Raw genomic sequence first — 15,941 nt, forward strand, 5'->3', positions numbered from 1 at the left:
CCCAAGTGACCTTATGATGGGGACATGAGTGGTTTTAGGCAAGGAATGGCTCTTGTAGGTATGACTTTGGGATTCCCACACTCGTTCAGTATGCTGCATTGCAGGACAGCGTGGTTGGCGCAACACTATCACAGTGCCAGCAGCCTGGGTTTGAATGCAGTGCTATCTGTAAGGAGTTTGTACATTCTCCCCGTGACCTGCATGGGTTTCCCCTGGTGCTGTGGTTTCCTCCCACCCTCTGAAAACCTATGTGGTTAGAAGATTAATTGGATGTAATTGGGCAGCATTGCTGTCATCAGCTGGAAGGGCCTTCTTACCATACTGTTGTTTTTAAAAAAAAAAAAAAAAAAATTGTATGTTGTGATGCCAGTACTAACTTCTCAAGCCATTCCTCCCGCAGAGTTGCCTTTGCTTCGGCTTCTGCACCCAGTGGAGTGAGCCAGGTAGTACAGTACAGAGCAGGAAGAAGCTACAACCGTAGGGGAGCAATGCGTATTGAGGCAACATGTACGTGAGTTTCATGGTTATTTGATTCTTTTGCTGGAATAAATATTGTGGGCAAACTAATGCAGAAACATCACGCCCAATAGACCTTCAGAGTCACTGTAACCAATTTACAGCATGGGAACCAAAATATGTTGTTTAGCCCATTCATTCTGGTCCATGGGTAAACTAGACCATTACCCATCTTGCCTCCATATCCTTAAGTACAGTATCTTTATATAATGCAAGTCAATGGAGTTCCAACCAAAAACCTATTGTTATCCAGCATTGAAACCTTTGGAGATGAGGGTTGTATTCTAACTATCTGGGGAAAAAATGCTTCCTGATTCCCACAATTTTAAGGTTATTTACATTCAAATTCATTGCCACATAAACCAGGATGTGATGGTAGAGGTTGTTTTGTGAACAGATCAGTTAGACATCTCATTTACAGTACAAGTAATGCATGAAAGAGAGATATCAGTTGGTACAGAGCAAAGGCAGTATTTTACTGATGTGAGGTTCATTCAGGAATCTGATAAGAGTGGGAAATAAACTCTGAATCTTGTGGTACATGATAATGTACATATTAATTTATTTTCCTGTCTGGAGGGGAGTAAAGAGAGTGAGGCAGGGTGGGATGAGATATGTTAGCTGCTTTTCCACGGCAAAGGGAAGTGGAGATGGATTCGATAGAAGGGAGAGGTTTTGTGTTGGGGGGGTAATCCCCGAGGTTCTGGATTCTCCAGCAGATGACGTTGCTTCTCAATATCTGCCCCACCAAACCATTTAACATTGGATTCAAACTCTCTGTGAACTTGTCGGTTGATGCTTCACTTCCACACACCACAGTCCTGAGAGATCTTGACAGAAGGATTGTGGACAGAATGATCCCTCTAAAGGGCAATTCTAGAATCTTTGAATATGTTTATAGTGGATGTAGCCTGATCCTTGACAGCAAAGGAGATGAAGGAAGTGGAAGAAATGTGACTGAGGTTACAATCCAATTTGCATACCTTGATTAAATAGCAGAGCGGGCTTGATGTATGGAGTGGCCTATTCCGACTTCCAATTCATGTGTTTGTATGACCCCTTAAGATTGATGCCAACATATGTCCATACAGAGGCATCAGTAACCAATGGAAACTGGCACAAGATGATGGTTAAAAGATGAGAAGAAATCTTATTATACATCAATATGATCTGGAGCAGGAAGAATGATGGAGACAAATTTTGGGAAAAGAATTGAACTCTTCATTGGAATAAAACTGGGGGAAATAAGTGAACATTTCTTTTAGAGATCTGGTTGGGATTCCTCAATGTTACAAGAATGTTATATTAACCATTGTTCAACTAAAGCTGTGAGTAGTGAACTAGAGGTCCAAAGTTAATGTTGGAAGCATCAAACTAGTATTTTTTGGGGGGGAACTGCATACACAAGTCAAGCCCCAAGGATTATTTTGGTGCTTGGGTGAAAACAACGTACATATTGGAGTGGGTGTGTTCAACACATGTACACACACGTTGCTGTCTGCAATTTTTATCTTTCTTTTGTACCTCTTCCATTTTCTCAGATTTAAATGCAGCCCCTATCTTGAAGTTGCTGACGTGATCCGCCTCCACTGACTGTGCGGCAGTCTGTTCCACACATTTGCTTCCCTTAGTGTGAAATACAAGAAGCGGAACCATCTGTTGCATTTATCATATTGTTAAAGCAATGCAACCTAGAATAGGCAATATCTATTGTGTTAGAGTCATGCTCTGAGGAATTTTAATCTATATGGAAGCCACCAATTCGAGAGCTGTTGGAGCCACTATGATTGGTTCAAGGTGGAAATAATCCACTAATACAAAACAGAAAGTTTGATTGAGGTGATTGTAACATTGTGTTGCTAGAAAATCTAACTTTAGAATGAGATGAATTGTAATAGTTTAATATTTTTAAGACACTGATTTCAGTTAGTCAGCTCTGTGCTGAGGAAAATTATTTTCAGTTAGCAAGCAACAAGATGAATAAAATATTGTACTTCCTCTTGTACATTTTACTTGCCCTGGTAAAGTGCATTTGGTTATTTTGGAGTTGTCGAGCACAGAAACAGGCCTGCCACCTAGGTTGCCTACCTGAATTGGTTCCACATGCCTTCATCTACCAGTTCCTCCCATGTCCCCACCATCTTTGTGGTAAAACTTGGTCTCAGGTCCCCTTTAGATTTTTCTCCTTTTAGCTTCAACGTTCTAGACTCCCTTACCCAAGGAAAAACACACTGACTATCCACCTTGTTTCTACCCCTCATGATTTTATAAACGTCCATAAAATCACCCCCTCACCCTGCTCTGCTTTGGGAAGAACAGTTCTAACCTCTCCTCATAACTTAAGCCTCCCAGCAACAAACTTGTGAATCGTTTCTCTACTCGATCAAACTTCCTGTAGTCATGCGACAGAACTGCACAATATCCAGGTGCAGTCTCATTGACGCATTACACTGCTGACGCCCTAACTCATGTGCTCAATGCCCCATCTAATGAAGGCAAGCATACCACATGCCTCCTTCACCAATTAGCTTACCTATTATCTCTTTCGGGGAATGATATTCTTGTACTCCAAGGTCTCTGTACTGTATTCTACAAACTCCCCAGGACCCTGTGTAAGTCCGGTCCTAGTTTAACTTCCCAAAATGCAACATTTTTCACTTAGCCATTCAGTGTGGAAATAGCCCCCTTCCCAACCATAATGTCCCACCAACACTAATCCACTCTGTCTGCAATTGGCCCAAATCCCACTAAATCTATCCTATCTATGTATCCACCCAAGTGTTTCTTAAGCATTGTAATAACACATGCTTCTGGTATCCTGTTGCATATACTCACCACCCTCTGTGTAAAAACATAACCAGATTTCTGTCAAACCCTTTCCCCACCCCCCCACCACCTTAAACCTACATCCTCTGCATCCATTTTCACTATCGTCAAAGCCAGACACATTTAGTGTCATCTGCATGTTATGTATTTTCATCTAAATCATTGTAAACAACAAACAGCAATGGGCCCAGCGACGACCTCCCCACCCCCCAGGGCACACCACTAGCCACAGGACTCTGGTCTCAGAATCAAACATCCACCATCACCCTCAGTTTGTTTGCATGAAGCCAATTTTCTATCCATTTTGCTACATCACCATGCATCCCATGTTATTTAATTTTCCAGAGCACCCTACCTTGCAAACTTTTATTGAATGCCTTGCTGAAATCCATATATACATCTACAGCTCTGCCCTTCTCAATCTTCTTGGTCATAGCTTCATAAAAAATTCTATCAGATTTATGAGACATGACCTCCCACTTTCAAAACTGTACAGCCTATCCCTAATCAGCCCTTGTTCATCTAAGTGCATGTATACTTTCTCCCTTTAATACTCTTTGGTAACTTACTAACCACAGATGTTGGCTCACTGGGCTGTAGTTCCCTGCTTTATCCCTGAAGCCCCTCTTGAATAGAGGCACAACATTTGCCAATCTTCTGGCATCTCACCTGTACTTAATAATAGCTCAAAAATCTCAGCCAGGACACCCGTAGTTTCCTCTAGCTTCCCACAATTGGATATATCTGATCAGGCTAGGGAGGTTTGTCTACCTTCACACACACTGGGACCTCCAGCTCCTCTTCATCCATCATGTTGACTGCTCTCAAGACATTACCACTGACTGCCCCAAATTCCCCAGTCCTCCTGTTTCTCCACAGTAAAAAAAAACCCAGAAGTATGCATTGATGATCTTGTCAGGCTCATGTGGCTCTGTATTAATTCCTGAGGGTCCTTTTTTTTTCTTATTGTTGCCCTTTTTCCCTTTAAGTACTCATAAAATCTCTTGGGGGTTATCTCCCAGCGCTAGCTCCTGTCCCAACCACTAGTAACTACCCCCAAGCCTTTTTTTTTTTCACTCTTGACCAGAGCCTGAATCTCCCTTGTCATCCATTGCATGTCTCACCTTTCACTCTTAACAGGAATATGCATGTCCTGGACTCTTTGTCAATACACTTCTAAAAACATCCCATTTTCCAGATGTTTCTCACCTTAAAACATCTTGTTCCAACTTGTCAGTCTAATTCCAGTTGTTATTCCTTTGCCCTAATTTCCCAGATGATGCAGATGCTATCCTAACCTGAGACAATTTTTGTCGCTGTCCACCACACCCCCTATTTTAGTGCCATCTACAAACTCACGTATACACTCTCATCCAAATCGTTAATATAAATTACAAACAACAAGGGACTCAGCACTGATCCCTGTGGCACACCACTCCACTACTACCCTCTGACTCCCATCACCAAGCCAATGCACTGTAACATGGCCTTCTGTCTCATGCGCACGCTGCCCAAATACACACTGACCAATTAACCCACTAACCTCCTGTTACAGAGTGGGTGGACACCAGAGCACCTCGAGGAAACCCACATGGGCACAGAGAGAATGTACACACTCCTTACACACTCCTTACAGGCAGTGATGGATTCGAACCTGGGTCACTGGTGCTGTTACCGCATCATGCTAACCATGTTGCCCCACTAGTGTACTGCAGATGGATTTTGTATCCATCGACCAGCTCACCCTGGATCCCATGTGATCTCACCTTACAGGACCTGGACCAAAGCCATGTTTAACTCCTTGGAGATGAGGTTTTCTGTCATGCCCTGCTAATCCTCTTAGTAACCTTTTCACAATTACCCACTCACAAAGCCTTAATCATTTCTTACTGCAAATGCAGGTCAATCTGGTTTGTCAGAAACTCCTGGAGTAACTTTTCCATCACCAATCTGTGGTTCCCTGGAGCTCTGCACTCAGTAATTTACATTGCAATGTAGTACAGGTTCTTCGGCTCATGGTGTTGAGCCGACCTACGTAAACTTAATCCACGGCAAGCTAATCCTTCCCAATCTCACACCCATCACCCTCCATTTTTCTTACATCCATGTACTTAAATGACCCTATTGTACCAGCCTCCACCACCATGTCCAGCAATGCATTCCAGATACCCACCACACCACGTTTTGTTTTTAAAAAAACTCTGATATTTCCCCTAAACTTTTCCCACTCACCTTAAACAGATAGAACATAGAAATCTACAATACAGGCCCTTCAGCCTACAGTGTTGTGTAGACCCTAATAAGATACTCTAACAGTTGCGTAGAATTTCCCTACTCCATAACCCTCCATATCCCTCTATTTTTCTCAATTCTTAAAAGGTCCTATCATACCCACCTCCACCACAGTTGACGGCAGCCATTCCATGCATCCACTACTCTCTGATATCCTCTGGTATATACTACAGTCACCTCTCACCCTTCTTCACTCCAAAGAGAAAAGCCTGAGCTCTGTCAACTTTGCTTCATATGATGTGTTCTCCAATCCAGGCAGCATCTTGGTAAATTCATGTTGTTGTCTAAATGCAGTTGACACTTTGGGAATTAGTGATGCTTTGAAGCAGAAACTGGAAGATATTTTCATCCACGAGAAGCGGCTTGAACTGGGTCGGACACTGGGAAGAGGTTAGTAAATCTGTTGATCTTATGGTTATCTACCCTTTTGGTTTATACATGACTGTTCTTGCTCGGCTAATATCTTCCAGTGCGTTGTTGGGAGGGGAGAGCCTGTGCAGACATTTCTTTCAATTGCTCCTTGAAGACCTTGAAACTCACAAAAATACAACAGGAAGGTGTGAGACTATATGGAGCTGATGTGAGACCCAATGTAACATTAGAGAAACACAAAAGCTGAGGATGCTAGGATCTCGAGCAGACAAAGAATCGGAGGAACTCAGCAAGTCAGGCAGTAAATTGTTAGTCAATGTTTTGGGACTGAAGCCACTGAATTTTTTTTGTATATCATTTGCAGTTTTTATTTGGTGTTCATTCATGATATTGTCCTGTTGCTTTCTTCTGTCTTTCCCTTCTCACCTTTTGATGCCCTGCATTCAGTCATTCTATGTTTTGGCATTAATGCTATGTAACAGATGCTGGAAGGTTGTGTGTGCAGGTCCCACTGCAGTGATTTGGGGGTATCTAACACTGTCCCAGTGGCCCTGCAAATGTGTGGCATTGGCTAAGTTGGCCTCTCCTCTGCCACAACGATTACGTCTCAATACAGCACATTAAGTACTGTCCCATGGTATGCCTTCTTTTTCACATGGCATCAATGAAGTACAGGTTGAGCCCTCTGTGGATAAGCAGGTCTCTATGTCCAAGGTGCAACAGCGGTTTCCTCCGTCCTTGTCAACATTTATCCCACCGCAATATCATCAGAACACCAGGCCATAATCTTATTGTTAATTACGGCACTTAGTCATGTGACCGCACTTCAATGTGTTTTGCTTGGAGCGTAACGCTGTGGTTTGGCCATCGTAAAGATGCTCTACCCAAGGCAACATCCTGGTGTATCTCCTTTGCACCCTCTTCCAATGGTGTGTGGACTAGATCTGTGCATAATACCCCAACTGTGGCCTAACCAAGGCTTAATCCAAATGTAGCATGACCTCCTCGCTTTATATTTTTTGTAACTGTAACTTAAATTTAGGCCAGTATAGGTCAAATTATCGATACTATTGTTCTCTGCTTTGCCAACAGTTGATTCCATTTTTGATTTCCAGGGGAGTTTGGCTCCGTCAAGGAAGCTTATTTAAAGATGGAGGATGGGTCCACTCAAAAGTTGGCCGTGAAAATGCTGAAAAGTGAGTGCAACGCCTGATCAGATCTGGGCAAAGGGATCAGTCCGAATGGGGGGGGATGACCTCTGGGTACCTTCTCCTGATATGATTTGTCCTACTGTACAGATGTGATGGAGTTCCATCCAAGGGACCTCACCATACCTCTCAGTCTCAAAGGTGGGGTGGGAAGAGACCGTTTGGCCCCCCTATCCTACATCTCCTGCTAGTCTTAAACCTGCTCTTAAAGCCGAAAGGTTGGCTGTCAATTTCCCTCCAGAGATGCTGCCTGAATTGCTGAGTCCCTCCGGCAATATATTTTTTTTAAAACTCTTCAACCTCCTACGATATCAACCAGTGGCAGTTTTCAGCTGCTCCTGCTTGGATATGCTCTCCCCTCCTGCACTTTTCCCACCTCCCATTCTCTTTCCCCCCCCCACCTCCCCATCCCCTCCCCCACAGCTGGATTCCTACTCATCCTATTTCCTCAACATTCTCTCTTCCTTAGCTCTTGTTCTTCCCTCTGGGAGGATGTGCATTCTCCCCAACCCCCTCCAGCAGGATTCTCACCTCCTAACCATGACCTCTGCCATTATACCCTGTCCTTGAGGATAACCCCAAACCGTTCTGCGACATCCTTAAACCCAGATCAGTGAGACAACACATCTGCAGCTGCAGAACAGCCTCCTGCCTATCATTCATTATTGATTCCCCATCACTATTACCCTTGGACTCTTGCTCCTCGCTCCATATACTGCTGGGCCACTCACTAGACTCTACTCTGGTTCAGCTCCCCAGAAAAACCTTCACGCACACCATTTACCCAGATGGGAATACAGTCCTAGAGTGAGATGCACTCTGAGGCTTTCCTGACCCTGGCTCATTCCTCCCTTGACTGCATTTATACAATGACCTCCTCACGGTAACCGCGTCATTCCCGGCCTTGTGGATGCAGCAGCAGATGTGATAACCCAGACCAGAAAAAAACATTATGTGCTGAGTAAAATCTGCCACCCATTCTGTATATGGTGCGAAGGTTGGAGCTCAATCAGAATTTTCAAATCTGAAATTGAAAGTATTTTCATCAACAAGGATAAGGAGGTGGGTAAAAGGCATTGTATGGGCACCATGCACTGAATGATAGAGCAGGCTCATATCTATCCTCTACTCGCTCTCACACACAGCTGAAATCAGTGCACTCGGAGACAATGAGGAATTCCTGCGCGAGGCAGCCTGCATGAAGGAATTCAACCATCCCAATGTCATTAAAATTATTGGTGAGTGAGCTAGGGGTGAGAGTGTATAGAGAATATGGTGGGTGGTTGGAAAACAGCATCATCTGGTGTTCAGGTACTTAACCTGCTTGAGGGGATGCTTCGTGTTACCAACCCTGTTGAATGCAGCCATGTCATATGATGTTCTGCACCAATTATGCTGCTCCCATTTCGCCCTGGTTGAATGCAGCCATGTCACATGAAATTTTACTCTTCTTCACCCATGCAGCCACACTGGTTTGAAGTGATCTGACTCTCCATGCACTCAAAGGATTTTTTGACTGTCTGTCAAAAAAAGACTTCTCCCATCTGCAATACTTTACTATCTATGTGATGAAGTAAGATGGGAAACCACAAGAACTGCAGATGGAAAGTTTTCTCGCACCCCCACATTTTCTCACCTGAGTTTACTCACAGCAGAAGATTTGGAGATCTAACGATCAATTCCTGAGATACTCCGCTGCTAAAGGGAAGAGTTGGCATTGGGGGGAGGGAAGGAAGCTCGTGAATAGGGATCAGGGCCTGATACTACGCACGATTTCATTACTCATCACCCCTGCAGAATTGCCTCACCCATGCCCTGGATGACAAGAAAAATGCTGTGGAGGATGCCTATGGATTTTCACAAACTTTTGGATAATCTATTCCACTGCATTATTTCTGATATTTCGAAGAATATAATATTTTTTTAATTGTCTGGGGTGTTTGATTTTATTTGTGTTTTTAACCTTGCTCTGCCTTCATTTAGTTTGTTCATTCTGAGTAGGGATATAGAGATGTGTTAGCCCCGACAAAAGCCATTTGGCCCACTGAGTCGATATTGACCACAAACACCAAACTGCATCAAGTCCATTTTACTCTCCCCACATTCCTACTTACTCCTCTTCGATTTTACACACTAGGGGCAGTTTACAGTGGCCAATAAACCTGCAACCCTTCGACCTTTGGGATATGGGAAGAAACCAGAGAAAACCCACATGCCACGCACAGCAGTAGGGAGGTCAGGATCAAACCTGGAGCTGTGAGGACACAACGGTGTCACTCTAAGAGAAATTCTATGTAAAGAGTAAGCACTGCAAATGGGGGCCTCTGGTAGCTGTGACTCAGAAGGCAGAACATCTGGCTGATGGTATGAGAAGGTGGTGAGTACTGGGAAAAGTCCCAGTCCCAATGGAGAAGAGCCGATAAGTTCTCCTTTTGGTTACCCATCAGAATTTCAGAAACCCTGTTTGGTTACAGGGACTGGAATGAGGTGCAGGAACTGAAGGGAGACGCTCTTCTGCAGTAACCCACCTTCACCCAGACCTGTTGCAGTTTCATCTGTTCAAACCCACTGTGGCTGCTGGATATCCTGCTTGTACAGTACTGAAGCACACAGCACAGAGGCCATTTGATCTAGCACTACTCTGTTGGTTCCTGACAAGAGCGATCCAGTTACTCCCACCATTTCTCCATGAGCATGCAAAGTTATTTATTCAATTCCCTTTTAATATCTAAAACATAATTGTTTCTATCCAAGCCAATCAGGCATTTGTTCCCAATCACAGTAACAAAAAAAAGAGCAGGTAGCATGGTCAGTGATCAGGACTGGGGTTCGAATCTCCGCGCTGTCTGGAAGGAGTTTGAATATTCTCCCTGTGTCTCCGTGGGTTTTCCCCGGGGGCTCTGATTTCCTCCCACTTTTCAAAACCTACCGGGGGTGTCGGTCAATTGGGTGGCATGGACTCATGGGCCAAAAGGGCCTATTACTATGTCGTATGTCTAAATTTAAATTAACTATGTTCTGCCACTGTTATCTGCCTCTATAAATTTTAGGGCAGCTGGTAGACCTGCTATCCCACAACTCCAGTGACCCAGGTTCAATCCTGAGCTTGGGCGCACCTTGGAGTTTGCAGGTTCTGCCTATGACCACGTGGATTTCCCCTGGGTGCTCTGCTTTTTCCCACATCCCAAATGACGTATGGGTTGGTTAGTAGATCGATTGGCTGCTAGTGTGTGGTGAGTGGCAAGTTGAAAGGAGAGAAAGCGAGCAATGGGATTAATATTGGATTGGCGTAAGCGGGTGATTGATGCTTTTTTTTGAAAACACAGAGTGGTTGATATCTGGTGCTGCCAAAGAAGGTGATAGAATCAGATACATTACAATGTTAGAGGCATTTAGACACACACATACTGTAAATAGGCAAGGCACAGAAGTTACAGACCTAATATAGTTAAATGGGATTAGTGTGAATGAGCTCAAAGGTCAGCATGGATGTAATGAGCCAAAGGACACGTTTCTGTACTGTAAGATTCTGAGACTGTATGAAATGTATTATAGGTCATGAAGTGCAGGTTATTCCCTTGTGTGCTATTCATTGTAGTGAAACATAAATTAAAAAAAGGTATAAGGACTCCATGGCATTGGAGTAAAAGTTTATAAATAAATATTGGTAAGTCAAAGCATAGGTTTAAAAAAAAAAGTTAATTTTTTAATTTTAAATTGTTAAAAAATTCTAAAGGTTAACAAAAATGCTTAAGGATAGCACAGTGGCACAGCTGGTATAAGTTGCATTCTCACAACCCCAGTGACCAGGGTTCAATCCTGACCTCTGGTGCTGTGTGTGTGGAGTTTGCACCTTCTCCCTGTGACTGCGTGGGTTTCCTCTAAGTGCTGTGGTTTCCTCCCATATCCCAAAGATGAATGGGTTTACTGGGCATGGTAAATTGCACCGAGTATGTAGGTGAGTGGAGAAATCTGGGGAGAATTAAGGGGAATAAAGACAAAATCAGTGTAAATGTGTGGTTAATGGTCAGTAAGGATAAGGTGGGCCGAAAGGTCTGTTTCCATGCTGTCTCTATGACAATGACTCTTAAACCAAAAAAAAACTCAAAGGGAATAGAATTAATTCTGTGGAATCTGTAGAAATTAAACTGTGGCCAACACGGTTGGTGTTGCAGTTAGCACAATGCCTTTACAGCACCAGTGATTGAGATCTGGGTTCGAATCCCATGCTGAATGTAAGGAGTTTGTATGTTCTCCCTGTGTCTGCATGGGTTTTCCCCGGGGGTTCTGGTTTCCTCCCACCATTCAAAACATACTAAAGGTGTAGGTTAATTGGGTGTAAATTGGGCAGCATGGACTCGTGGGCCGAAATGGCCTGTTACTGTGCTATATGTTTAAATTTTTTTAAAATTAAATTTAATTAAATCAAATATGTTGGGTACTGCTGACTTCCTGCAGTTAGTCTCCTCTGTTGAACACTATGTTGCCATACTGGCACAGGTTTAGCCAAGCATAACTGAATGCAGTTAAACAGGAAACTGTGGTGAAATGCACACAAGTGCTGGAGAAACTCAGCAGGTAAACTGAAGGGCAGACGGTGCTCCACTGGAGAGCCAATGGGACGCTGCAGGCATATTCTGTGTTTGTGCACAAGGTCTGAGCTGCTTGGTGACGAGCATTTCTCAGGAATTCGAGAGCGGTCTTTCATATGGTTTCAACGTTGCTCCCAAGGATCAAATGTTGTTTAACGCTCCACTCAGTTGGTGCTAACACATTGGGACAGGTGCAATCAGCATTTCTGTGGGGTGATCTCAAGTCACTGGTTTTTTTTCCTCTCCCCTTCGGCACTGCCACACTTCTTAGGAGTGAGTCTCCTGAGTCGACCGCATCGACGGCTTCCTGTGCCCATGGTGCTGCTACCTTTCATGAAGCATGGAGACCTTCGCACCTACCTAGTCCTCTCCAGGCTCGGAGACCAACCTGTTGTAAGTCAGTGCTGCTACTTCAAAGGCCAACCCTGTTGCCTATTTACTCTTGAGCGTAACATATCGTTAAAGATGAATACAGTAGAACTGGTTGATGTAGTGTGCATTGCACTGTTACATAATTTAGGGAGGGGATTCTGGTCCAAGGCCTCATTGAGGAACCCACCTAGAATATCACCCTTTGAAGAAACACAGCAGGAATAGTTCCAGGTTCATGCATCCCTGGATTGTAGCTATGTTAACTAACCCTAAGCCTATACCAGAAGATGATCTGTGTGTACAGAACCAGGAACCAACACTTCCATTAACAGAGGAAAATGGAGAGGGTTACAATTATTTTCCTTTGTTTAAAGGAAATGACACCTTCTACACCCACTCACCAGGTATGGTAACTTGCAGACTGTAAATGAGTTCATTCTATAGACTGAATTCTTCACGCTGCCTTCACTGTGTCAAATATGACGTAAGTTTCATTCCCAAAATAAAATAAACCAGCTGAATATTGTTGTGAAGTTGGTGTTCTTGACTGAAATGTTAAATGAGTTCATCATGAAATCAACTGTTAACAAAAGAGAAGGTTGGGTGAAACTAATGGTTATTTGCCTGCTTCTGCCTCTTTGAGATTGCTTCCCACATCCTTTCTCTTACAAATACACAATTAAACTGAGAAACGTGGACAAGCAATATATTCTTCAGTTACAACCAAGCTGAAATAGTAAGATCAGGAACTAGCAACTCTAGCTCCAGACATTCTATCCATCAACTGTATTTAGGAACATTCTAATTTGTGCAACATTTAAATCCCTCTCTCTTTCTGCCCTAGTTTATCACCCCTTGTTGGATCTCCTTGCTTTCTACCTCTTTCCATTTGGCAATCTCTTTACCTGTACTTTACCATCTTGGCCTTCTGCTGCCCCCAACTGGTGATACCATATCTTATTCAGTGGCCTAGTGTGCTGGACAGTTCTCTTCACAATCTAGTCACTTGCTGTCCAGTCTGCACACTCCTTCTGCGCTGTTGAAATCCTCATCCACTTGTACTCTTCCTCTTTTTTTCTCAACCACTCCCTCTCACCAATTTACCAACCAAAATTGATTGCTCCCAACACAAATTCAATTCTGTTATTTAACTCTCAGTCCTCCTTTATCCATGCCATCTCAAGTCATCTTTCAACTCAACTCAACTTCTTGGTTGTTTTGATCCACTTACCTTTCTCCACAGTTATTGAAAGATCCAGCACAAACAGACCCTTCTACCCATCCAGTCCACACTGATCATCAAGCACCTATTTTTACCCTTGTCCTACCTTAAACCTATTTTATTCTCACCCCAGTCCCCATCCCCAGAGCTCGCCCAGGTTCTGCCAATCATGCACTGTACAACCCTGCAATTTAGTGATCAATTGGCCCGCCAGCTTGTATATTTTATGGAATATGGAGGGTAACTGGGACAGCCAGAGGAAACTTGTGCAGACACAGGGAGAACGGGATTGAACAAGTATTCATCAAAACAGACTAATTAACAGATAGTTTCCGAGGCACACGTGCAACACTGGAAATGGTCCCTTCTGTGGAAAAACTCTGTCGTCCTATCACTGGAACCTCCAGATTGCAAACAGATGGTTGTAACTTCTGGATCCCAGGTTCCATTCTTTGCCATTACCTCTTGAACTTACTCTTTTGTATTCACACTCTAATTAAAACCAAAAATAAAACCACAGAGGCTGAAGATCTGATCTATTAATTTTATCTTTGTTCATCCTTCTCAATATCTTCTCACCTGTCCGTTCATTCAGACCCTTTTTCTCCAATTCTCCTGTTGGATGGTTGGCACTATTGCAACTCTCTCATGCCTACGTCACTGGTTTATTCTATCACCTCTACCCCCTCATTGTCCATCTTTCCTTCCCCACCTCCCCTTGTCCTTGTATTCCTTGGGTGTTTTTTCTCTCTGTGAGTTGATAATCTCTCTTGTCCTTTTGAAGGAAATACCTTTTCAAACGCTATTGAATTTTATGGTTGACATTGCCAAGGGAATGGAGTACTTGAGCAGCAAGAACTTCATCCACAGGGATCTGGCCACACGCAATTGCATGTAAGTAAGCATTTATTGAATGGGTTTGATGAAAACTCTAGTTGATGGGATAATGGTGACATTGAAGATAACATCCTCGTCCACCTAGTTGGTCGCTTTGAGCCCGAGCGGCAGAGGGGAGCGAGCTTTGGGTGAGTAGCATGGAGCAGAGCTGTGCCTGATGGGAAACAGAGGGCATAAGCTACTATTGATAGCCGAATGTGTGGAGCTAAGTTGAATTGAATGTTTATTGCAGGAGTACCCAAACCATCGACTCCCCCTTCAGGGACTACGTGATCCCTCATCGACCCCCAGGCATGGAATGCCGTCACTGGACCTGGTGGGGGGGGGGGGGGGGTGTGCTGGAAACCCTGTTTTAGGCTGGACAGTGCAGCCTTTTAGCCCCCTGTCCTCCGTCCAGCGCCACCTTGAGCAGGATGTTAATTTGCCCTTCATTTGAGGGTGTAAGCCCTACACCCCCCAGCATTTGTGCTCATCTTTAAAATGGAATTTAGAGCCAGATGCTACTGACCTGAACTATAAATGAAAATTAAATGTTAATACTATCTGTATGTGTTGTGAAAGTAAGCCTCAATATAAAAGCAGACCAGTCGTCATTGTGCATTTATTAATGCTTTCTCCAGGCTGGATCAAGATATGCGTGTGTGTGTGGCGGACTTTGGTTTATCTCGGAAGCTGTATAGTGGAGACTACTATAGACAAGGGAGCATGAGCAAGCTGCCCGTGAAATGGATTGCGCTGGAGAGTTTAGCAGATAATGTTTACACCGTTCACAGTGATGTGGTAATGTATAAATTCCGTGTATTTGTATATAAGCCACACCTATCACATTGGTCAGGTGCAGTCTGAGACTAAATCACTGTGATCTTTAAGGACATAAATTGGAGCAGGAGTTGTCCATGATGCCTGGTCCTCTCTTCTGAGATTGTTGCTGGCTGATCTTTCAAATTTAGAGTTAAGTTTATTGTCACATGTATTGAGTTACAATGCAAAAAGCTATTATTGGGCCTGATGGATTAAGCTGGCGAACTCAGAGCAAATGTTTTCTCCAATTAACTGTACGTTCTTTATTTTAATTTCAGTGGTCATTTGGGGTGACCATGTGGGAAATAGCAGCAAGAGGTCAGACCCCCTACCCAGGGGTTGAGAATGCAGAGCTCTACGACTACCTCATATCTGGGCAGAGATTGAAACAACCCCCAAACTGCACTGAAGACTTGTGAGTACAGTCCTTGAGCTCTACCTCATTCCTAGCTCACCTCATCCTGTACACCCACCAGCCTTGGACTTGCTGTGAGCTCCCAGACAAGCCAACACTGGATTTTAAAATCCTGATGCCTGCTTTTAAACATCTCCATGGCATACCCCTCCCCAACCCTGTAACGTCTTGCAGGGAACGGCAAGCTCCTCCTATTTTGCAATGCATTTGATTTCTCTGCCGTCAGCAATTGAGGCCTTCAGATCCAAAAATTACCTACTAAATCTGTCTCACATTTTCCTTTCAGGTGCCCTTTTAACCTTAATCTCAATTGGATGGTCACCTCTATTAACTGTTCGGTAATTGTACTTGTGAAGTTCCTTGGGATGTTCCACTATTTTTTTTTAAAAAGAAAAAATTTGTGGAAGTTTGAGGTTGCCAGGCTAGAG

At 43.7% G+C, this 15,941-nt stretch overlaps 1 protein-coding gene across 2 annotated transcripts in view; it reads left to right on the forward strand.

Annotated features, from left to right (window-relative positions):
* The window catches only part of tyro3 (TYRO3 protein tyrosine kinase), a 72,741-nt gene that overhangs the window by 54,368 nt on the left and 2,432 nt on the right, over positions 1–15,941 (forward strand). For both annotated transcript variants that reach the window (XM_069917173.1, XM_069917174.1), the window contains 8 exons: positions 401–507; positions 5,929–6,024; positions 7,122–7,202; positions 8,360–8,452; positions 12,078–12,199; positions 14,185–14,294; positions 14,918–15,077; positions 15,377–15,513. In XM_069917173.1, coding sequence (XP_069773274.1) covers positions 401–507; positions 5,929–6,024; positions 7,122–7,202; positions 8,360–8,452; positions 12,078–12,199; positions 14,185–14,294; positions 14,918–15,077; positions 15,377–15,513 — 906 coding nt within the window. The remainder of the gene's footprint in view (positions 1–400; positions 508–5,928; positions 6,025–7,121; positions 7,203–8,359; positions 8,453–12,077; positions 12,200–14,184; positions 14,295–14,917; positions 15,078–15,376; positions 15,514–15,941) is intronic.

The sequence above is a fragment of the Narcine bancroftii genome, chromosome 2 (genome assembly GCF_036971445.1).
Source record: "Narcine bancroftii isolate sNarBan1 chromosome 2, sNarBan1.hap1, whole genome shotgun sequence".
NCBI lineage: Eukaryota > Metazoa > Chordata > Chondrichthyes > Torpediniformes > Narcinidae > Narcine > Narcine bancroftii.